General features: G+C 45.6%; 1 protein-coding gene across 4 annotated transcripts in view; it reads left to right on the forward strand.

The window, feature by feature from the left end:
- Nucleotides 1-23847, forward strand: part of EPS8L2 (EPS8 like 2) — a 114081-nt gene that overhangs the window by 22842 nt on the left and 67392 nt on the right. For 2 of the 4 annotated variants that reach the window (XM_038407470.2, XM_038407471.2), the window contains exons 2-3: nucleotides 8652-8715; nucleotides 10438-10490. In XM_038407470.2, coding sequence (XP_038263398.1) covers nucleotides 8672-8715; nucleotides 10438-10490 — 97 coding nt within the window. In that variant the 5' untranslated portion in view covers nucleotides 8652-8671. Of the gene's footprint in view, nucleotides 1-8651; nucleotides 8716-10434; nucleotides 10491-23847 lie in introns of all 4 variants that reach the window. The other 2 variants (XM_038407468.2, XM_038407467.2) reach the window with 1 other exon arrangement.

Genomic DNA, 23847 nt, shown 5'->3' on the forward strand with positions numbered 1-23847 from the left:
TTCTGAGGAGCTTAGATAACAGAGAGTATTGGGTTCTTTGGAGAATTCTTCTGCTCTGGTAGCATAATAGTAGAACAACAACATGGGTTAACTGTGGAAGAGACATTTTTGTGGCTGCTGATTTACCCCACCATGTGCAGTAAAGGGGAAACCAGCCTTGGTTTCTGATCCAACTCACACTCTGCAGTCAGTGGGAAGATCTGATGCTCTGCAATATACATATGACATGGGTAGGTACGTAGGGCAGGGGAGATATGATACAGAGAGGGCTGAAGAGGCTCCCGTTGGAGGTATCAGTGCTGAGTACTGCTGGGCACCAGAGCCCAGGGGAGTGAGTGTGATGGGGTGGGACAAGGAGCTGCTCCAGTCCTGTGCAGATGGACTGATCCCTGGAGGAGGGGGAAGAGGTTTAAACATGGGACAAACCTGGACCATCACAGAGTCTTGATCCTCTACTGTTCCCCCCCAAATACAGTCTACTATCCTGCCCCTGGTTCTGAGCTGCAAGGAACAGCCCCAGGAGGTAACTGGATGGGGTTCTGAGGATTGTCAGCATGAAAGGAATGCTTCCTGCATTCAAACTACACACCCAGAGACGTCTCCTCCTCAGCCTTAGGGTTCTTTTGGACACACCTGTCCCATTCTGACTATCTGCCCAGTTAACTTTGGCTAAATCCAGAGCCAGTGGTTGCCACCGACTGCGGTCACCTCCCCACCAGCTTGGATTATTTTTAGCTGGGTGTTTATCTTCTGTAGAATCTCTGATATGTGAAATATTTAATTTGGAGAACAGGGAGTGTTTGTTTCAGATTCCTAGCAGGACCCACTCACTCCTCTAGTCACCACAGCGTGCCCCAGTGCCACACACACAGGCTGCCTACACTCTCACACTCACCTAGGTGTGTTCTCACACAAGCAATAGACCAAGATCTTCCAAAAACAACTAACAATTATGAGTACCTCAGTCTTCAGGTATCCAGTTATAGACTCCTCGCATCGGCCTAATTTTCACAGGCTGGGGGCATGGCACTTTGGGAAAATCTGGACCCTTTAAGGCACACAATTGAGGCACACCAAATCCTTAAAACAGGCTGGCCAGTCTTTCCCTCATTTGAAAGCAGGAGCCATCAGCACCAGGTTTTTTTTTGTTTTTTTTAAATATCCTGACAAATATGCTGACAAAAAAAGCACCAACTCCCAGATTTGCTCATGTGAAACAAACAAAATGTGGGGGGCACATTTCGAAAAACAATTTTTGAAAAACTTGACCCTAATGTTGCAGAGAGGATTAACTTCCCTTCCAACTAAAACAAGACAGACCTTTGAGTGTGAACCTTTTTTTTTTTTTTTTCTTAATTTGTTTCTGTTTAGAGACAGATGGATTTTTTTTTGTGGTGGGTGACAGAGTCCTTCACTTCTAGTTCACATGTTCAAATTCAGTTTAGGTTGGTAGTGGTGGAAATTCATTGCCATCAAATAACTGTTAAGCAGCCTGTGTGAAATAAACCAGTGATCTCACACCAGTACCTAGTGGATTGGTGTCAATGACACAGAAACCACACTGCATTTGGCCCTAACGGGCACCCTCATTGGCAAACCCAGCAGAGCCACGATGGGGAAACAACGGAGGATGGTTCTATCACAAAGGCATTAGATGGAGGCTCAGGAGAGCTGGGTTAAATTCCTGGCTCTGCAATGAACTCCCTATGTGACTTGGTAAGTTATTCAATGCCTCACCCCCCACCTGTAAAACAAGGCTAATACTTCCCCCCAGGAGTGCTGTGAGGATGAACACATTAATGTTTTCCAGGAGCCCAGTAACAGGGGGTGAGGGTCAGGGGGACATAACAGGCCATGGAAGATACTCTCACCTCTGGAGGTGGATAGCCCAGGCTGTTGTAAATGTGTGCTGGCAGAGCAGCATAGGGCAGCTTGTACAGCTACTGGCTGCGCTGTACCTGTTGTCATGGGCACAGGCAGACTTAGGCACCTTTTCCCAGCACTACATATACTTCCAAAACTGTCCAACAATATGAACAGATGGAGCTTTGTTATCCTGTGCACTTTAAGAGATAACGTCATGTGATCAACAGCTAATGTTTCTAACTGGAGCCTGGTGTTATTTGCTCAGGCTTTCCCTAATCTAGCATTCTTGTGTGACCCTTTGTCGGCAGGGACCACAAGTGTGGCCACCAAAGGCAGAGTAAGGTCAGATCTGCCTCCTGCGTGGGCCCCCAAAGGCAGTGTTTCTGTCATAAACATCTCATCATTGCCAACCCCTTTCCACTAACAACATTTGGTCCTTGTGCAGGGTCTTCTCTCTCAGGATCAGGATGCATTTCCTATGCATTCATTAATTATGCCCGACAGCATCCATGGGAGGTGCCAGCCCTGCTTTCCCTGCCCAGACCTCCCTCCTGCCTGTGCCCATTGTCTCCTTCACCTGCTTTGAAGGAAGAGAGGGACAGAACCTGGCATTGACAGCAACACGAGAGCTGGCCCATGTCATACCAGGCTCCCTTTGCTCCTGCCGACACCCACAGGTTCCATGTCAGCTGGAGCGATCACATGGCCGTGGCTAACGTGCTAAAGCTCCTCCCTGACTAGGATTCCATTCCCATTCTATTACATTTCAGTCCTACCGTTTGGTGAGACTTTAGAAAATGCATCATCTCCTGGGCAAGAAAATACGCAAAAAAGGGCATCAGATAGGCGCAGTTGCCTTAATTAATCCCTTTTTGTGTTTGCTCCAGTTAACCCAGTCCATGCTGAATATGATATGCCAGCTCCACCTAGGAAAACACGATCCACCCTAAGGGCTGATCCATTAGATAGGCGCCATCATGCCAGTCACACAGACAGACGTTCCAATGACAAGGCTGATGAAGACAAGGACATGGTCTGTTGGCGGCAAAAGGGTTAAACCCCAATGTGAAGCTCTCAGCATTACTCCATAGCTAGCTCACGTTTTGTTCCTCTACATTTTAGAGATAGGACTGAAGCAAAACTCCAAGTGGCAATCAACCCTGTACATTAGGGCAGTGTGGACTAGTGGATAGGGCACTGAACTGGGACCCAGGAGACCTCAGCTTTGCTGCTGACCTGCTGGGTGATCTGGGACAAGTCACTACACCCATCTGCCTTGTCTATTTAGGTTGTAAACTCTTTGGGGCGGAGACTGTGTGTGTACAGAGACTAGGCCAAAGGGACCCTAATCTCTGTGGGTCCCTCTGAACACAACTGTAATCCAAATAATGGACAGAAATTAAGATATTTATTCAAATGTTGCAGCTTTGGCCAATCTATAGCAGATCTGTAGGTTTTGTAGCCGTTTTTAACCAATGGATTCACTTCCTTTCTTTCCTTTCCACAACCCATTTCTGTTGTAGCATGTTTGGCTGGAGTGGCTTCATCTCATGCTCCAGTAACATGGCTATATATTCAGTTCAATTTCACTTGACTGTTTGCTCTGCTTATGATGAGCCTTATTTTAGGGAGGCCATCCCATCTGAGCTATATAGGGATATTCCTATTTAAAGAGATACTACCTTAGATAGCAATACTATGCCAGGCAGTATGGCCTCTAATGGCTAGAGCACTGGACTGAAACTCAGAAAATCTATCTACTTTTTGAGTGCAGTTTTGCAACCAGTTGTACTCCCATCTAATAGTAATTTCATCTAATCCTCCTCATTTTCCTAGTTTGCTTAAAGAATATAATGTGTCAAAAGCCTTACTAAAGTCCAGATATATCACATCTACTGCTACTTTAAATACTGATTTAAACAAAGGCAAATTTCCTACTGAGGGGGATGAGAAAAGCAGCAAATAGTGGCAGAGACAATGCAATCCTGATACACAGTGTTCTAATAAATCATATTGCTAAATCTGCCTCTTGTTTATTTTTAACATGCACATTCCTAGTGCCCCATGACATATGAAGCAAACAACCGCGCCCATCAGGAAGATAAAGAGAGTTTCAGGAATTCTTTCATCAGGAATGCATGAGTAAGAAACAAAGTGAAAGCAAGCAGAACCCAGAGTGAGCGCTGGAGGTTGCACCACTACTGGAGGCTTTGGTGATGCCCCACAGAGAGGAAAGAACCCGGGAGGGAGGAGTTGATCACAGGCCTCAGCGCTTACACATTTTCTTTGGTCCATGACTATATTCAAAGTTGAAACAGTTTAACTGTCAATCTAATCTATTTAAAACCCGCTTAAACTTGGTTTATTGCAATTTAGCTTATTAATAAATAATAATAATAATACCATCCTCTAACTCTTGTGTAGTGCTTTTCCGCTACAGGTCTGTCGATAAGGAATTGAGTTTAATTGATATAAGCCAGGTTTAAAATCAAATTCAGAGTGTTCACAAAAGATTTTGCACAGATTTAACTAAATCAGTTAGACATCACACCCTCAGTTACATATAGACAAGACCTATTGGTGAGAAGTATTAGCGGCATAATCCCATGAGACTTTATCATAATGAAATAGTTCAGGGTGGAAGGGGGAAAAAATCAGGCAAGGGTTAACTACTACTAACAAATAATAGTAATAATGCTGCACTAAATGAGAGGGATGGAAGTACTGAAACACGTGCCTGCTAGCTCCCTGGGCTCTTTGCGTGTTTCCTGTTGTGTTTTCTTTTGATACTGTAGGCTCATTAGGGCGAGGGCTCTCTCTCAATCTACCTAGCATGGGGCTATTGGCAGCTACCACAATATAACTGATGATAATAGATAGATTCATAGATTCCAAGGCCAGAAGGGACCACTATGATCATCTAGTTTGCCCCCCTGTATAACACAGGCCTTCCCCAAAATGATTCCTAGAGTGTATCTTGGTTTAAATAATTGTCAGTGATGGAGAAACCACCATGACTCTTAATAAATTGTTCCAGTAGGTAATTACTCTCACTGTTGAAAATTTTACATCATTTATCTAGTCTGAATTTGTCTAGCTTCAACTTCTAGCCATTGGATCGCCTCTGCCTGCTAGACTGAAGAGCCCTTTATTAAAAATTTTTGTTCCCCATATAGATACTTAGACTGTAATCAAGCCACCCCTTCATCTTCTTTGTTAAGCTAAATAGATTGAATCCTTGAGTCTATCATTGTAAGGCATGTTCTCTAATCATTCTTGCGGCTCTTTTCTGAACTGTCTCCAATTTATCCAACATCCTTCTTGATTTGTGGGTACCAGAGCTGGAGATAGGTTTCAGAGTAGCAGCCATGTTAGTCTGTATTCACAAAAAGAAAAGGAGGACTTGTGGCACCTTAGAGACTAACAACTTTTATTTGAGCATAAGCTTTTGTGAGCTACAGCTCACTTCATCGGATGCATTCAGTGGAAAATACAGTGGGGAGATTTATATACACAGAGAACATGAAATAATGGGTATTACCATACACACTGTAAGGAGAGTGTTCACTTAAGATGAGCTATTACCAGCGGGGGGGGGGGGGGAGGAAACCTTTTGTAGTGATAATCAAGGTAGGCCATTTCCAGCAGTTGACAAGAATGTCTGAGGAACTGTGGGGGGGGGGGAATAAACATGGGGAAATAGTTTTACTTTGTGTAATGACCCATCCACTCCCAGTCTCTATTCAAGCTTAAGTTAATTGTATCCAGTTTGCAAATTAATTCCAATTCAGCAGTCTCTCATTGGAGTCGGTTTTTGAAGGTTTTTTTGGTTGAAGAATAGCCACTCTCAGGTCTGTAATCGAGTGACCAGAGAGATTGAAGTGTTCTCCGACTGGTTTTTTAATGTTTTTGAGATAGTATTCTAGCAGCTCTCACACCAGTGCCAAATACAGAGGGAAAATAACCTCTCTGCTCCTACTTAAGATTCTCCAGTTTATGCATTTTAGGATCGCATTAGCACTTTTGGCCCCAGATATACTTTGGGAGCTCATGCTCAGTTGATTATGCTCCCCACATAGATACAGGGAATCATTCAACAACTAGTGAAGTCAATTCCAGGGTGGAATGTAGCTCTATGATCTGTATTAACCTAATACAGCACCAGCCCTTCTGTCGATCTGCAGGGATTGACCCTTGGACCTAAAAAACAGGAGCCCCTACTGCTTGAATTACAGGAGCTTGTGCAGTTTGAGAGGTGGTAGCACTTTCATTAGCCACTAGAGGGAGACAAAGCACCACTCCATATTAGTGTGGGTTACACCCCCAAATATCTGAGCGTGGCTAGGTACGTGGTATGCTGTGACTGCTGCTTAGTACACTAGTCAGTAATCTCACTGTCACCGCATGACCCCATGTCTGCTTGCTGAATCCACCTGTTGCCTCGCTTCACACAGTTAGACCGTAAGCTCTTTCAGGCAGAGCTCAACCTCTCTCTCTGTGTGTGTACATAAAGTAGCAAGCACAATAGGGCCCCGACTCCTGATGGGCAGCCTTCCACCGACTTCAGTGAGTTCTGGATCAGGCCCTTAGCATGTGCCACTCATTCTACTGTAACTGGACTCTCTTACTGAAGTGGCTGTCGCAGCACGATGACTCACCTTTAAGAAAGTCAGTGGCATCTTTCTACTCTCGGTAAATGCAGGGAATTTGCATGCGACACTCCCATCGAAATGCCAGCAATGCCCATGCATGTGAATCCCACACTTGGCCAGATGAGACTTTATGAAGCCTTCATGTGTGCATGGAGTTTACAGCAAATTAGGGTTGCCAATTTTAGTTGGATGTATTCCTGGAGGTTTCATCACATGACAATCTTTAATGAAAGATTAATCTAATTCCTGGAGACTCCTGGTCAATCCTGGAGAGTTGGCAACCCTAGCAGCAAAAGGAGAGGGACTATCTATGTAGATGATGTGTCGCATTTCAAACAGCAAGTTTTAGTAGGTGGCAGATGGCTCTGACTTCCTTTGAAGCTCTTGTTAGACCAGAGGTGGGCAAACTACGGTCCACATCCGGCCCGTGGAACCGTCTTGCCTGGCCCCTGAGCTCCTGGCCTGGGAGGCTCGCTTCCAGCCCCTCCCTGGCTGCTTCCCCTCCCACGTCGGCAGCAGGGCTGCGAGCTCCTGCTGCTCTGAGCAGCATAGTAAGGGGGTGGCGGCAGCGCACTTGTACGGCAGTGGAGGGGTTGGATAGGGGGTCCCGGAAGGCAGTCAGGGGACAGGGAGTGGTTAGGGGCAGAGGGTCTTGGGATGCAGTCAAGGGTTGGGGAACAGAGGAAGTTGGATAAGGCGTGGGAGTCCCAGGGGGCCTGTCAGAGGATGGGGGGGTTGGATAGGGGGGTCCCAGGAGGGAGCAGTCAGGAGACAAGGAACAGGGGGGGTTGGATGGGTCAGGGTTCTGAGGGGGACAGTCAGGGGGCAGGAAGTGGAAGGGGGCAAATATGGGGCAGGGGCCAGGCTGTTTGGGGGGTCCAGCCTTCCCTACTGGACCCTCCATACAGTTTTGCATCCCGATGTGGCCCTCGGGCCAAAATGTTTGCCCACCCCTGTGCTAGACCATTATGCAGGATACATTTTTTTGGCTGTTCTCCTGGGTGCAATGGCTTATTCCCCTGGTGCTCCACTGTTATCAATATCACTTCATTTTATGGCTTATACAGACTCGGTAGGACTCCACGCAGCTTCTCTAGGGGAGCTTGTATAAAGCTCTGTCATTCCTCCACAATAATGGATTTGCTGATGGGGCAGCATGCAGGGGCTGCTATCTCAGAAACCTGATGGGGTTTGATTGAACCTAGCCCTATAATGGGAGGAGAAAGGGAGGTAGATCTCACAGCATGACACTTTCTGACAGAGTTTATGAAGCAACACAAGTGCTACAGTTTTCAAGATGACTGCTCTGTCACCTCCCCAATTAGAGCTCTCTGTTCTGGGATCCCGGAGGTAAACTGCCAATTCCCAAATCCTGCTCTCATTTATGCCCACGCAACACTTTGGACTTCAGAGAGATTGCGACCAGAGTGCAGTGGTTTAAGGGGAGGTATGAACTGCCCATAAAACAGCCCTAAAGTGAACAGAACACAACTGGGGTTTATAGAGCACAGTCCATTCCCTAGCAATCCTGAAGTGCTGCACAAAGAGATCCATCAGATATCAGCAGTGTAGGGATTGTAAAGAGAAAGCAGCAATTGAGCTCAGCAGCAATTCACACACACACAAAGCCTCAGGCACTGGAACTGGCTTTAAAAGGCTTTATCTTCTACCTGGGCAGAGATGAACAGAGGGAACCTTGGGTTAATCTGTCACCTAAATGACGCAGCTCTAACACTGCAGCAGCCTTTAATGATCCTGCTGGCACAGCGCCAAGTCATAAAACAACAACATAGAACAAACTGAAAGAATTAGGTTAGGAATGGGGCCCCCAACCTGCTGTGAAACTTGAATCCAGGACTTTTGCCTGTGTGTGTGTGCACACATTAGATGTTTTATATAGGGAGATATAGCAATACAAACAGATGTGCGGCAGGGAGAGGTCATGGAAGCACATTTAGGTGCATCTAAATACTATTACTTGCACACGCTATTGCCTGTGGACACAGAATCAGAAGCTGGAGCCCCGGATGCTGAATGAAGTCCGATTATGAAGTGTGGTGCACACCAGGCAAATATTTCATCAGGTCAAACAAGTAGAATGTGCTAATCACAACTCCTTTGTTTCTGTTACAGTTTAATGTCTTGACAGCAAGATGAGTCTCAAAGGATCTACCAGCAGCCAGCCTGGCTCTGCAAAGTAAGAACCTGAATGACAAAGTTTGACTGAACGGCTCATCCCCAAGAACTGCAATAGAACTGCAATAGATTACTACCTGCTACCACAAACACATTTCCTTCCACTCCGGGTTCTCCCATAAGGGCGAGACCCTGCTTTCTCCTGCTCACTTACTTGGGTCTCCTCAGCGGGCGCCAGGGAAGATTTCCCCTTGCCATGTCCCAATGCAGTCTAACCAAACATGCTCACGCATGCCACCATGAATCAAGGCTTTGCCACAAAGAGCCATGTGGTTTGATCGACACTCTAGGGGGAAAAAGAAACCTATGTCTGGTTGCCCTGTTTCTGTAGTTCTAGGGTTCATTCAGGTGCCCACAGCTTCTATGGGGCAGATTCAAGTTATACTTGGCCTAGAGCTACAAAATCACTCCCTGAAACCTTCAGCCAACACTGGACAGCAGGGTGCATGTAGCAGTGCACTACACAACTCTGAGCTGCTGCCTGCCCCAGGAGGGGGAAACTAGGACACAGCTCACTATCCTGACTGGCCCCATTGCTCTAGCACCCCCTGGCATCAGGACATGGCATTGCAGGCTACTTTGCTGCTTATGCCCCCTGTGCTGGCCTCACAATGGCCTGTTGCAGTTCAGATTTTCTGTGGCCATCACCCCCTCAAATTCAGCCCCCTCTGGGGTAACAGAAATCCAACTGTAAGTCCAAATAAATACCTAAACTAATAGTTCTGCCCCTCTCAAGCAACCCTGAAGTTCTCTGCCCCCCACACCTGGCCCTGGCAGAGTTTCTCCTATGCTGCTTTCTCCCCACCACAGGTCTCCTCCACTGCCTCCCCTCCCAGGAACCCCAGCAGCTTCCCTCAGAGATCTCCCTGCTCCTCACAAGCCCTGCCTCAGGGTCCCCCACAGGAACCTGACCTGCTCCCTGACTTCCCCAGGCTCTTCTGAGAACAGGGACTCTCCTGGCTCCTCTCTGAGCTGAGTTCACGGCTCTGTTTATGCAGTCCTCTCTCTGATCCCTCACAGCTGGGATCAGGCATTATAATTAAGTCTCCATCACATTCAGCTGGGGGATAGCTGTCTGGTCACAGGCAAGGCTGAGACTGGCTTGCCTTAAAGGGCCAGCCAGCCTGTGACAAGGCCCTGCAGACTAGAAGGGACCAGCAGATTCTGGGAGAACAAAGAAAGAAAAATGAGTGGTGGTCAGTGGTGGAAGATCCATACATCTGTTTTCTGAGGCAGAGAGTCCTCTGCCCTTTCTAGGTCTGACCTGCCTAAAGGGAAAGCCAGTGGGCTACGCCTTGGAGTGAGCAAAACCTCAAACAGGAGTCGGTCAGATACCCTCCCCTCAACAAAAGTAGAGCTCTCCAACAGACTATTCCAGCTTCCTGCCAGGCTCCCCAGCTTGTTGCAGTCGGAGGTGTCACAGGAGAATTGGTGTCAGTGACTGATACTCCTCCAGCTCACCAGGCAGGGTGCTGATAACTACCTCAGTTGCACACTAACGCAAGCTGATGTGAAAAAGCCATTGCCCTTTGCCATTAAGCTGGTTTGAAAAGCCCACTGCTGTTTGCCATTCAAGCACTAGACCAGATCAATTGGTTACTATCAATTGGTGTTGCTCAACTGAATCACATAATGAATTCAGTAAAAAAAAAAAAAAAAAACACAACAAAAAACTTTCTGAGATTTGTTGTTTATTTGCTCCTTTTCTTTCCTTTTGCAGCAGCAGTCTGGGCAAAGCAGATGGTGCTTTGAGAATGAGTGCAAAAGATTTATACGGTAAGTCACCACCACAAATACACTAGGCTGCTGCTGAGATTTGCCTGAGTAAAGACTGCCAGGTTCAAACTGGTAGCGGGGAAAGCTGAAGGCATCTTTATTGCATGGCTTCCTGTTCGTATCTCATGGTAGGACAGCATGGGGCAGTTGTGAGATGAACTGACATGGACACGTCACAATTCACCTTTAGGGGGTTTCTCACTTTCTAATGAAGCATCCAGTAGAAGAGGCTACTGCAAACAGGACGCCGGACTAGACAAGCCACGGGTCTGTTCCTGTACTGTTTCCTATATTTCTCCCTGTTGACAGGTTTCAGAGTAGCAGCCGTGTTAGTCTGTATTCGCAAAAAGAAAAGGAATACTTGTGGCATCTTAGAGACTAACAAATTTATTTGAGCATAAGCTTTCATGAGCTACAGCATTACTAATGCATCCGATGAAGTGAGCTGTAGCTCACGAAAGCTTATGCTCAAATAAATTTGTTAGTCTCTAAGGTGCCACAAGTACTCCTTTTCTTTCTCCCTGCTGAGGTGCTATGTTGCAGGAGACAGGCAAACAACATCTGTTTTCCTATACACCATGCTTACAGCAGGTTTTCATGACATGGTAGCAGAAAGGCACATGTCCTCTCTGCACTAGTGGTCATGCCATTGCAATTACTTAGTGCAGCCACCTGATAGGGCCTGCCACTCCTGTATTAATTTTGCTAGTGTTACAAGCCTGTGCAAAACAGACACACGTCCACAGGAATCCAACGTTCTCTGGTTGATTTAGCCAGACAACCAGATTCTCAAAAGTGCGAAGCTAAAAAAGACTGTTGTGAGCAGGGTAATGATTATACTCATTAATTACTCCGTATACCATGAAAAGTCAATGTCCTCTGAAGCTTTCAAAGAAGAGGGAGTTTACAAGGGATCATTTTCTAGACGGCAAGAAGAGCTTCAGATGAACATGCTAGGCCAGATCCTCAGCTGGTGTAAATTGATGTAGCCACATTGAAGTCAATGGATTTACATATAAAAGCATCGTATCAGAGCTAGGTATTAATAATCATCAACATTACTGATGGATCTCAGCTGATTTACACTAGCTGAGGATCTGGTCCACGCTATGTAGTGATGGCCTGAACAAGCAAGGGGAGGGAGTGAGAAGAGAAGTCTTCTCCACCACCCAGTTCAGCTAGAAAGATAAAAGATCCTTAGTTTGGTATACTCTAGTTGTGGTCTGGAAAGCCTTCTGTGTGTAAAATTCTCATTGACTTCATTAGCAGGATCCGGCCACAGATACGTAATGTTAGTTTTGTGAGTGCAATGTGATGGGTGCAGATATAAAAGTGAGAACTGAACAGAACAGGGCTTTTCTGATTTTGCTTTCCAGCTGCAAAATTACTAAACAACCTTGTGGAATGCTGGCAATTCGTCTGGGTTTTTGTAGACTATCAAAGCATTCCAGCAGCAATTCAATGAGTTATTCAGACTTGATTACAAACTTGCCTTTGCCTATTGGTTGCCTGAGATATTTTCACTGTATCATAGAATCATAGAACTGGAAGGGACCTCAAGAGATCATCTAGTCCAGTCCCTCACACTCAAGGCAGAACTAAATATTATCTAGACCATCCCTGACAGGTGTTTGTCTAACCCGTTCTTTAAAATCTCCAATGATGGAGATTCCACAACCTCCCTAGGCAATTTATTCCAGTGCTTAACCACTCTGACAGTTAGGAAGTTTTTTCTAATGTCCAACCTAAACCTCCCTTGCTGCAATTTAAGACCATTGCTTCTTGTCCTATTCTCAGAGGCTAAGAAGAATATTTTTTCTCCCTCCTCCTTGTAATAACCTTTTATATACTTGAAAACTGTTATCACGTCTCCTCTTAGTCTTCTCTTCTCCAGACTAAACAAACCCAATTTTTTCAATCTTTCCTCATAGGTCATGTTTTCTAGCCCTTTAATCATTTTTGTTGCTCTTCTCTGGACTTTCTCCAATTTGTCCACATCTTTCCTGAAATATGGCACCCAGAACTGGACACAATACTCCAGTTGAGGCCTAATCAGCGTGGAGTAGAGCGGAAGAATTACTTCTTGTGTCTTGCTTACGATACTCCTGCTAATACATCCCAGAATGATATTTGCTTTTTTTGTAACGGCGTTACACGGTTGACTCATATTTAGCTTGTGATCCACTATGACCCCCAGATCCCTTTCCACAGTACTCCTTCCTAGGCAGTCATTTCCCATTTTGTATGTGTGCAGTTGATTGTTCCTTTCTAAGTGGAGTACTTTACATTTGTCCTTATTGAATTTCATCCTATTTATTTCAGACCATTTCTCCAATTTGTCCAGATCATTTTGAATTTTAATCCTATCCTCCAAAGCACTTGCAACCCCTTCCAGCTTGGTATCGTCTGCAAACTTTATAAGTGTACTCTCTATGCCATTATCTAAATCATTGATGAAGATATTGAACAGAACCGGATCCAGAACCGATCCCTCAGAGACCCCACTCGTTATGCCCTTCCAGCATGACTATGAACCCCTGATAACTACTCTCTGGGAATGATTTTTCAACCATTTATGCACCCACCTTATAGTAACTGTAAGGCGATCGTGGTCACAGGTGGGGTGTCTGGGATATTTGTCTCTCTAGGGTGTCCTCCATTGCAGCCTGGTTGCCTAGAGATTTGTCACTGTAAAGTGACCTCAGCCTGGGATAGTGTCACTGTGAGTGACCTCCTTGGCTGAAGGGCTGAGTACTTAGCTTAGTGGATAAAGTGTTGAATAAAGTAATCATTAATCATTTAGATTAGCTGCAAAGACCAATACACACAAGTAAAGGGAGGAGATAATTCAGTGCTATTTGCACCACTCACTGACTATTTGTGGTCTAATTTCTGTCTGGGGAGAACGTGCACCAGTTATTCTATTGGTCACTTGTGTCTGGTGACTAAATAACATGTGTTTGAGTGTGAAAAAGAAGTGCTGATGCATTGGAGTAGTTAGACCTTATTCTTGTTTGCACTAAGGCGCCTTTACACAGTATAAGGGGGCCATAGTGCAAATGGGAACCAGGCCCTGTTATGTTTTGTAACTCCTATGCAATTCTCTGGTTTTACCTGTATGTTGAAGGTACCCAGGGCTTGGCTAGAGGAGGGCAGGTTTTGGTGGTGCAAAGATTTCAGTCCAAAAGCCTCCTTCAGTAAATACATTGATCGTATTTTAGTCTCCTCTGAAGGTTGGTCAAAATAAAAATTAAACTGAAAGTGAAAATAACATATTTTAAACATCTCATGTCCTAAGGCCACTTCCCTGAAGACAGATATCCACCAACCCTGTGAATGCATCACAGAACTGAGCCTTGTTATTAGGTAATCAACATGTGGGTGTTAAAATACTGGCTTTGTGCCTCTCCAGAGGGACAGGTTTCAGAGTAGCAGCCGTGTTAGTCTGTATTCGCAAAAAGAAAAGGAGTACTTGTGGCACCTTAGAGACTAACAAATTTATTAGAGCATAAGCTTTCGTGAGCTACAGCTCACTTCATCGGGGCATCCGATGAAGTGAGCTGTAGCTCACGAAAGCTTATGCTCTAATAAATTTGTTAGTCTCTAAGGTGCCACAAGTACTCCTTTTCTTCTTCCAGAGGGACAGTGGCAGTTCTAAAATAGCTTTACTGCCCAAAACTGGAAATGGAAAATAAGTAGTCAATGGTTTGGCAAACACTCCCAAAGCTCTCTGTAAAACAAATTTGTTCTCAGAAACAAAAGTCAATCATAACACTTAGGTGAAAAGTGCCTTGCTTTTTGGTGAAGCTGCCCCAAAAGCAATTGTTACAAATTCACTGACACTGAGAGCTTTTCCACACAGCTCCAGTGAATAGTAAGCAAGCAGCATTAGGCTGTGGGCCACTTCCTCAGTGGGTGTAAATCGGTATACTATCAATCACTTCAAGGCAGCTCTGCTGATTTACAGAAGCTCTGGATCTGGCCCAATATCGCACAGAGGTGTGTATGTGGCATCTCTCATGCCTAGAGGCACATGAAACTCCCCTAGGTAATTTGTCAAGGCTCCTCCAAATATCCCTCTGCATGGAGTGATTTACCAGTCCCAGGGTGCTAGGCCTCCAGCCTCCCTTCTTCAAATCCCTTCCAACAGTTCACTTCTGCAAAGCTCACAAGCGGGGAGAAAAATTAAAATTGTGTAAAGAATTACAGTTAAAAATGTAAATAAAGTAAATCTGTAGTGGCCTCAATTATATGACCATGAAGCAGACAGGGAATGTTAGGTGCTTAGAACCTTGGAAATGCACCTTTATATATATACACACACACACACATATACCAGATACATTTGTTGATGTAAATGATCAAAGCTCCACTGAAGTCAATGGAATCCCTCCAGATTTATATCAGCTGAGAATCTGTCCCATTTTGAGCTTATGGGTTAGAATATATGTACAAACACAAAGCATTATTCTTAAGTGAGCAAGGCCTTAGTTTTATGTCTCTTCCAAAAACAGCCCCTCCAGCAGCACTGTGCCCTTTTAACACACTGCAGCATGCCACCCATTCAATTATTATCACCAGTACTGGGGCTTCTGTGGTGGTTTCCCATCCAAGTACTAACTGTCCTGATTCTGCTTAACTTGTCCAATCTTATGGGATTGTAAAACAAAGTGGCAGGGATCTGGACTAGACCATATCATTCCTGACAGTGCTCTGAGCCAAACAAAGCCTTTTAAAAGTTGGCATGCTCAGTCCTAAGGCTCTTCAGCTAGTATAAGTCTGTGTAGTGCCATTGAAGCTGATGGAGCTACACCAATTTACCCCAGCTGCGGCTCTGGACAGGTGAGTTGCAATAATCTAGCATGGAGGTCAGGAAGACATGATTCACAGTGGCCAGGTCATATAGGTCAATACAGGATGCAGCCTCCTGGCTAGCGGCAGATGGAAGAAGTGTTTCTGGAAACTGTGGCTATCTGAGCTTCCAAGTACAGTGGGAAGTCCAGATGGATCTCAAATTCAACAGTATAGGAACCAATGGCTGATAAAATCTGCCCTGACCATCAGCTATGGCTGCACAGGGTGGAAAATTACTACAGACAGCTTTAGAGAATTAACGTTCTCAATGATTCAGTCAAAAGAAGCACAAAGGAATAGTGCTTTTTTCCTTTTCAGGTCCACAGGCAACCAAGAATGAGATGTGTTATCAGTGTCAAAAAGAAAAAAGATCCAGCTTCTTTACCATTCCCATGTCACAAATGGGGAAACTGAGGCACAGAGGGGTTAAATGACAAGTACTGGCATCGCACAGCAGGTCTGTGGCAGGAGCTGGGAATAGGAACCCATGGTCTGCTCTCCCAGCCCCATGCTAGACTATACTGCTTGTACATGAATGAGGTAAGCCTTCTGTGTGCTTACTTTTCTGCCGAAAAACCCTCAGTGATTGGACACCTATCTGTCTCTCCCACTTTATTGATCTGTATAGGCAACATTTTATAAATATCATTTAGGATATCAGAGGTGCAGTACCCCAGTAAATAGAGCACTGAACTGAAACTTGGGAGACCTATTTCATAGTAGCAGCCGTGTCAGTCTGTATTCGCAAAAAGAAAAGGAGTACTTGTGGCACCTTAGAGACTAACAAATTTATTAGAGCATAAGCTTTCGTGAGCTTCACGCATCCGATGAAGTGAGCTGTAGCTCACTTTTCTTTTTGGGAGACCTAGATGCTATTCATGGCTTGGCCAGCAGCCTGCTAGATCATCTTGGACAAATCACATTACTGCACTGTGCCTCAATTTCCCTGCCTGTGAAATGGGGATAATGACACCGACCTTCTTTGTAAATCACTGTTTATCAGTAGATCTCAAAACACTTTACAAAGGAGGCAAACGTTGCATTAACCCTCTTTTTTTTTGCATTTAGTTACCCTCAATCTGATGGGAATTTAAATAGGCTAATTCCCATTAGCACTAAGGGGAATTTCTCCCACACATCCATCCTCATACCCCATTCACTGACGAAATAACAACAATAATAAAATAATAATAATAATGCAAAAAACAAACAACCCCCCCCAGATTAATGCAATATTAAATGTTAGAACGTAAAAACATAAGAATGGCCATACTGGGTCAGACCAAAGGCCCATCTAGCCCAGTATCCTGTCTTCTGACAGTGGCCAATGCCAGGTACTTCAGAGGGAATGAATAGAACAGGTAATCACTAAATGATCCATTCCTGTTGCCCATTCCCAGCTTCTGTTGTAAAATCAAACGCTCAAAAGTGAGGAAATTCTGAAAGTTACATTTTCTCCTGCATTGTAAAGTTGGCCACCTGCTCATCCTGTCTGCCTAGTATGAATTCCTACACATAAGTTTACATTTAACAGGAAGGATAGGAAAAGAGAATACCATGGGCAGAATCACTGGTACCACCTGGATGCTTTGCATCACCAGGCATCCAGAGTACACTAGCAAACCTGGCCCTGTGTATGTGCCTTGTGTGTGAACAGTATATGGTCAGCATCTCCTTCAGAGTCAACTAGCATGGCCAGGCCACAATCAAATGAACGATCCCTTACCCAGTTTGCATGAACAGAGGGTGAATGGGTTGCTCCCAGCTGTTAGTGAGCTTACCTTCAGGTCATCATGGATATATAGGATCATCACCCTTAAAAAGTAAAACACAGTCTCTCCTTTGCTCAGCCCCAAGTTCTGGAAGGGTCTCTGGCCGCATTTATAGAAAGTACCATGGCTAGCCAGACAGCAGGTAGAACGACAGGTAGCTATCATGTTCCTGACTTATTCAACACACAGGGCGGCCAGCTGAATAAATGTTAATGCGCACCATGAATAAATAAAGCTGCTTCTCTGCTTACTGGCTTCTGTTCTGAACCTAGATGAAAGGACATTGAGGGAAATCCATTGTATTCTTAGCAATCCCGAGAGAAAGGCTGGGAAGGAAGTACTTTAAAATAATTAGTAGTTTACACAACAGACTTATTGCTGTCTTTGTGGTTGCATTAGCCGGCAGCCTCCTACTGATCTAAACTGTTTTCAAGGCTTAATAAATAATACTGTACCCATTCAAGGGTTATCCACTGAACCCAGGGGGAAAAGGGACTGATCCTAAGATAACTGAAACTAAGGGGGGGGAGTCTCTCTATTTACTTCAGTGGGCTTTGAATCAGGCCATAAGAGATATTACACACCAGCAATATTCTAGTCTGTATAAGTACTTATACTGTGATTATGTGAGTGCCTTCCAGTAGTACATTCAGCAGCATGACTCACATCAGTCACCCCTTCCTGGTTGTCTGTACACCATACTAATTTACTTGTGCCTAGGGAAGAACTAAGACTAATGCTACAAAATGGAAGGGGGATTTCACAGCCTGTAACTGAGCTCACAGCAAGAAGTTGCTGTGCTGTCTTATCATGGAGCCCAAGCTCTGAGAGTGCTGAGCACTTTGCCTGCTGCAGATTAAGCAGCTGATGAAACAGTTAACTTAAGGAGTGACAGCCTGGCAGCCGCGATCACTCGATACCAAAAGCAGTTTGTAACTGAAGAAAGGTTTCTATGCTGTAACAGAACACTGGGCATGATGGGCCCAGTCATTCCCACCTGCCTGGCTTAGACAAATGATGCCATCTGCCTGGAGGTGCTTTGCTTCAAGCAGGGGTACTCAACTTTTTTCTTTCCAAGGCCCCCCTAACATGCTATAAAAACTCCACGGCCCACCTGTGCCACAATAGCTGGTTTTCTGCAAATAAAACCCAGGGCCGGCATTAGGGGGTCGCAAACAGGGCAATTGCCTGGGGCCCCATGCCACAGGGGCCCCCTTGAAGCTAAGTTGCTCAGGCTTCGGCTTCAGCCCCCGAGTGGCGGGGCTCAGGGACCTGGGCTTCAGCCCCATGCGGTGGGGATTTGGCTTTCTGCCCTGACCCCCAGCAAGTCTAATGCTGGCCCTGCTTCGCTGCCCCCCCAGGGGGTCCCGGACTCCTGATTGAGAACCACTGGCTTAAGGCAGTTGATGTGCTGTAGCCAGGAGACTCTTAAAAGGGGCTGACTGCACCCAATCTACGATGATCTATTGGCAGCGCAGTCTCCATGCAGAAGTGCCACTGTAGGATCCCTGGCACATAAGAGACCTCATGTCCTCATTGGAATGTACTACAGGTCAAAGATTAAATTACAACCTGACTGATCACAGACTGGTTTCCACAGTTACACAGCCACAGTATCCAGAGCAAAGCTGATTTCAGTTATCCAACAGCCAGAGCTCTTTGGGAGACTTGGATTCAATATCTGAGCCTAGCGTATAGTTGCATGGGCTGGGAGCTCTGCAGAGGGAAGTGAGTAATCTGAACTGGAAAGAAGGTTTGGTTGAATTGGGTGTGCATGAGCTAAGGGTCAGCTCAGTTCGTATTTTTCCCAAGCTGACTTGCCTCTCTCTCCCTAAACAGAGCTCAACAAAGTGCTAGATAAGTGGCAGTTGCTGGTTCTCAAGAACAGAACAAAATGCTTAATGGAATCATCAAGATTGTGATTTTGCAATTGGTTGCCTACATGGAGAGCTCTATGCCCATGCAGAGCCCAAGCGTCCATTTGCATGGACCAGCTTTCAGGATCAGGGTTCTACTGAATAACTGCACAGTCATATAGTCATAATCCTTGTCCTCTCCCTACCCCAATTTTGACTTGTTTTGCCTCTCACTTTGAGTGTGTCTATACTGCAATCTGAGGTGTGATTGCAGCACTGGTAGATGCGCCTGCTTCAGCACAGTCTAGCAATGTGAGTCCATCTCCATGGTCCCTGGTGTGCTTGTACAGCCCACACTGCTGTATCGACGCTGCTGGTTTTAGCCATGTGAGCGCTGGTATATCTACCCATGCTGCAACCTCACTTTGGATTGCAATGTAGACATACTCTTTGTGTCTTCTGTGAATTTATCTTGTACTTTCCTCTGGTCAGGGATTGTCTCTTTATTTGTTCTCTTGAGCACGTTATTAGATACTCAAAAATAATGTCAGTTCTAGTTCTGCTGTAAACACGGCGTGGGGACGAGAATCAGTGTTCAACTGGTGGAACTGAACAAACAGGCCATAAAAGAAATGTCGTTTTCTAACTTTTAGCAGGGGCTAATAAACAGCAGCATAAATAAAATAAAGGGCCAAGGTGATCCCTAAGCTGGTATAAATTGTCACAGATCCACTGACATCAGTGGTGTTTCGTGCATTCACACCAGCCAAAGATCTGGCTCCAAAAACACAAAGCTCTAAAAATTGCTTTGAGACTCTTTTTCATAGAGCTGGGTAGAAAATAGCCCTTAGTTATTGATTCATTAGCATGCTGGACAACAACAAGGGTGATTATTCAGCATAATAATCCTGGTAATCTCCTGTATAGAACCATGGGCTTGTTAATTATTCCAGCTGAGCTACATGTGACATTCACATGAAGATAAATGGATACACTGTAACTGCGCACATGAAATATTTCCTCTCCCCCCCAAAAAATTCTATATCTTTCACACTGGTTTAACATGTGTAGCTAATGTCTGCAATGTAAAACTATTCAAAGAGAATTGATTCAATAACAGAGCTCAAGCAACAATTTTGTTTAGTCGATTTAGGCCATGATTCAGGGAAACACCTTAGCACAAGCGTAAGGCCATCCCAGTTCAGGACATAACCGACACATGCACTACTTGAACTTAAGCTCATGTTTAAAAGTAAACCACACACTTAAGCCTTGTGTTGAATTGGAATGCTTTTCTGAATCAGGGCCTTAATTTGACTCCCAATTTTGGGGACGAAAGCAGAACTCTGTCCCAGAGACCACCAAAGAGCAGACTTCAATAAGTTACAGCTATTCACATTAGCAAGAAATCTCTCCCCATCCCACAAAATGAACACAGCACTCATAAAAGTACACTGGCTATTAAGAGCCTTGGAGACTTAACCTAATTTCTCACTCCAGCTCATTTATCTCCTCAGGCCCGTTCTTTCATGGTTATTTGCCCTGAATGGTGATGGGTGGGGAGGTGTCAGTGAAGTGCATGCTTAAGTTTGCTTCCAATAGATATGAGGAAGAAAGAAAAACATGCCTCTTTGTGATCATACACTTATGAGAGGATTTGTGCACTTCCTGTTCAGCAGCATGTCTAGTGGGTAGAGCACTGGAAAGGGAATCAAGACTCAGGGTACAATGTGTATAGTGGGGGAGAGCCATTGAACCAAACTGTAAACCGGTTATATAATGAAAACCACTTCAAGACAGGGGTGTGGCAGCACCTCTAGTTCCAGCACCTAGGTCAAGATTCCAGGATTCAGTTTCCCTTTCTGTCACTGGACTTGGGCAAGTCACTTAACCTTTCTTTGTGCCTGTTTCCCCATCCACAGAAAAGGCTATAAGAAAATATTGACATCCATAGAGTTGACTGTCACAATTCATTAACTTGACTGGGGGTGGAAGGGGTGGAATTTCTATGAATAAAAAGTCAGAATACACACTGCTGCATACTGCAGTCATCATCATTAAAAGAACTGGGCTGCAATTCAGGCTAGAGTGACTGCACAGACTGCCAGGAGAGGCTCTCCATGGAAATGATCATTTTAAAGGAGTGATATCAGAGGTCCAGAAAAAAATAATTGTCACTTCCACAGCGGGGAAGAATTGCTGTCCTCGGCTTCCATTGCAGCTTATCAGCAGACATTCTTTATGTGTATGTAATGTGATTGGTCAGTATTATTACCCAACAGGAACTGACTGTCTTCACATGACTTTTCTCGGCCAATTGTGAGCCAGGATTTTCTCATATGTAATACCATCACTAAGTTATATTACAAGGTGTTGTAAATATTCATCCCCGAGTGTGGCCAGAATGAGCACAGGGACTGCTTCCTGAATGTGACCCCTGGGGTGCCAGTCAACCCACGGGAGGCTGGGAGGGGGCAGGGCCATGGGGCTTACACGTCTCACTTGATGTCCTGACTCTCCCACTGGGGCAGAGCCACTCCACACTGCCCCCAGTGCAGGGCTGTGGCTAAATCTGGCCCTTAATGTCTGGGACGTGCTTTGAGACCCTTGGGCACAGGGCACAATGAAAGTAACAACATTGTCTCCAGTGGTTCCCTACCTTATCGTTATGGTTGACATGGGTAGTTTTCTGGCTCCATATGTGCCCCTCCCCACCCCAGTGCCTAACATCTCTAGCCAATAAGATGCTGTTCATGTTCACCTTTATGGGTCTGAATATTTTAGTCTCGCTATGACAATTTCTGCCTAGCCCATTAAGAACAATACTCAGCAGGAAGAACACTGTACTCATCAGGATTAATGCAGCATTCTCCCACCTGCTGGCCATGCAATTTCTACCTCCAGCTCTGATCAGGGGTCCAATGGCTAGTGCACTGGTCTGGGAACCAGGAGACCTGGGATGCATTTTACCAATCTGTTTGCATCCACTTGGCAGTACAGAGTCTGCTCCTATCTGCAGCAGGCATCTCTCTGCTCTGATCAGCATTCAGAGCCCTTGATTGCTTGGCCAAGTCACTTCAGCTCTTTGCATTTCCCTCCCGCCCTGTCCTTTGTGCTTCCCTCCCACCCGCCCTCCTATTTAGACTGCAAACAGCTTCGGGGCAGGGATTGTCTCTATACTGTCAGGTTTCATAGCCGTGTTAGTCTGTATTCGCAAAAAGAAAAGGAGTACTTGTGGCACCATAGAGACTAACAAATTTATTAGAGCATAAGCTTTCGTGAGCTACAGCTCACTTCATCGGATGCAGTGCATCCGATGAAGTGAGCTATAGCTCACGAAAGCTTATGCTCTAATAAATTTGTTAGTCTCTAAGGTGCCACAAGTACTCCTTTTCTCTATACTGTATTTGTGCAGTGCCTGTCACAATGGCACTCTCATTTCATTTGGGGATGGTAGGCTGAGGCCACAGGTTGCCCACCACTGCTCTACTGTGTGTAAATACTAATCAAGAGGACAGCCTTTTGAAGCTGTGCCACTTAAACTTTCCCAGCGCCTGGTTGTTGTGTGTTTATGCCCCTGTGGAAGTTGGTGGTGGAGCTGATCTGGTTTCATGGAGCTGTGCCACTGGAATACCTGAGGCACACTAATTCCTTCTTTCCCCACTGGCTTTGAATGACCACATTGTTCAGATCAACATCTCCAGCTGGGCCACTGCAGTGTCTCTCTTCGCGTTCCTTTCCTACCACAGATCCCAGCTTCACGTTACCCCTCGCTTTTCCCCACTGCAGTGCAGCTCTCCTCTTACTGGCAACCTTTCTTCTTAAAGCCCCACTCACCCTTTTCTTTTTCCCTGTGCCATCTGAAAATGGAGCTTTTTGGAAGAAGAGGGCAGCATCCTTTGGGCAGGGTCTGTATTCAGTTCAGCTCCAGCAGGCTTGGATAAGTATCTGAATGCAGCCAAATCCATGGTCATCACCCTGCTGCCCCATTATTGGTATGATAGTAGCATCTCTAGGGGCCCCAACCGAGGGTGAGGCCCCCACTATGCTAGGGACAGACAGGGAACAAGAAAACAGCCTCTGTCCCAGAGATCTCACTGTGGGAAGCAGCAGAGTAACTGCTGTTGTGAAGTAAGGTTGTGGGAAATGGCGGGAGAATTCAGACAGCAATGCAGGGCTCTGAAAGGTCTGTCTACACTTACCTCCGGAGCGATCAGTCCAGCGGGGGTCCCCGTCTCCGGTCGACTGCGGTACTCCACCGGAGCGAGAGGCGCAGGTAGAGTCGACGGGGGAGCAGCAGCAGTCGACCTACCGCAGCGAAGACACCGTGGTGAGTAGCTCTAAGTACGTCGACTTCAGCAACGCTATTTTCGAAGCTGAAGTTATGTAACTTAGGTCAACTTAGCTCCCCCCCTCCCCCCCGGGGTCAACTAGGCCTGAATGTTAAACAAAGCAGAGAGCTGCCTGCTGCAGACAGGAGCAGACTCTGGTTTCTGTGCTGCTAGGTAGAAGCAAAGTGTGTATTTGTTTGGCCCATGTTCTCCATACATTAATAGGGAGAGCACCACACAGTCTAGGATAGGGGTTCTCAAATTGGGGGTTGGGACCCCTCAAGGGGCCACGAGGTTCTTACGTGGGGGGTTGTGAGCTGCCATCCTCCACCCCCAACCTCGCTTTGCCTCCAGCATTTATAATGGTGTTAAATATGTTTTAAAGTATTTTTTAATTTATAAGCGGGGTCACACACAGATGCTTGCTTTGTGAAAGGGGTCACCAGTACAAAAGTTTGACAACCACTGGTCTAGAACATAAAAGAGCTTTCTGTGCTTCCCAGCCTTCTCCCTTCTCTTCCCTGCCACCCCGCCCCCGATACCT

This window comes from Dermochelys coriacea, chromosome 6 (assembly GCF_009764565.3).
Source record: "Dermochelys coriacea isolate rDerCor1 chromosome 6, rDerCor1.pri.v4, whole genome shotgun sequence".
Classification (NCBI taxonomy): domain Eukaryota; kingdom Metazoa; phylum Chordata; order Testudines; family Dermochelyidae; genus Dermochelys; species Dermochelys coriacea.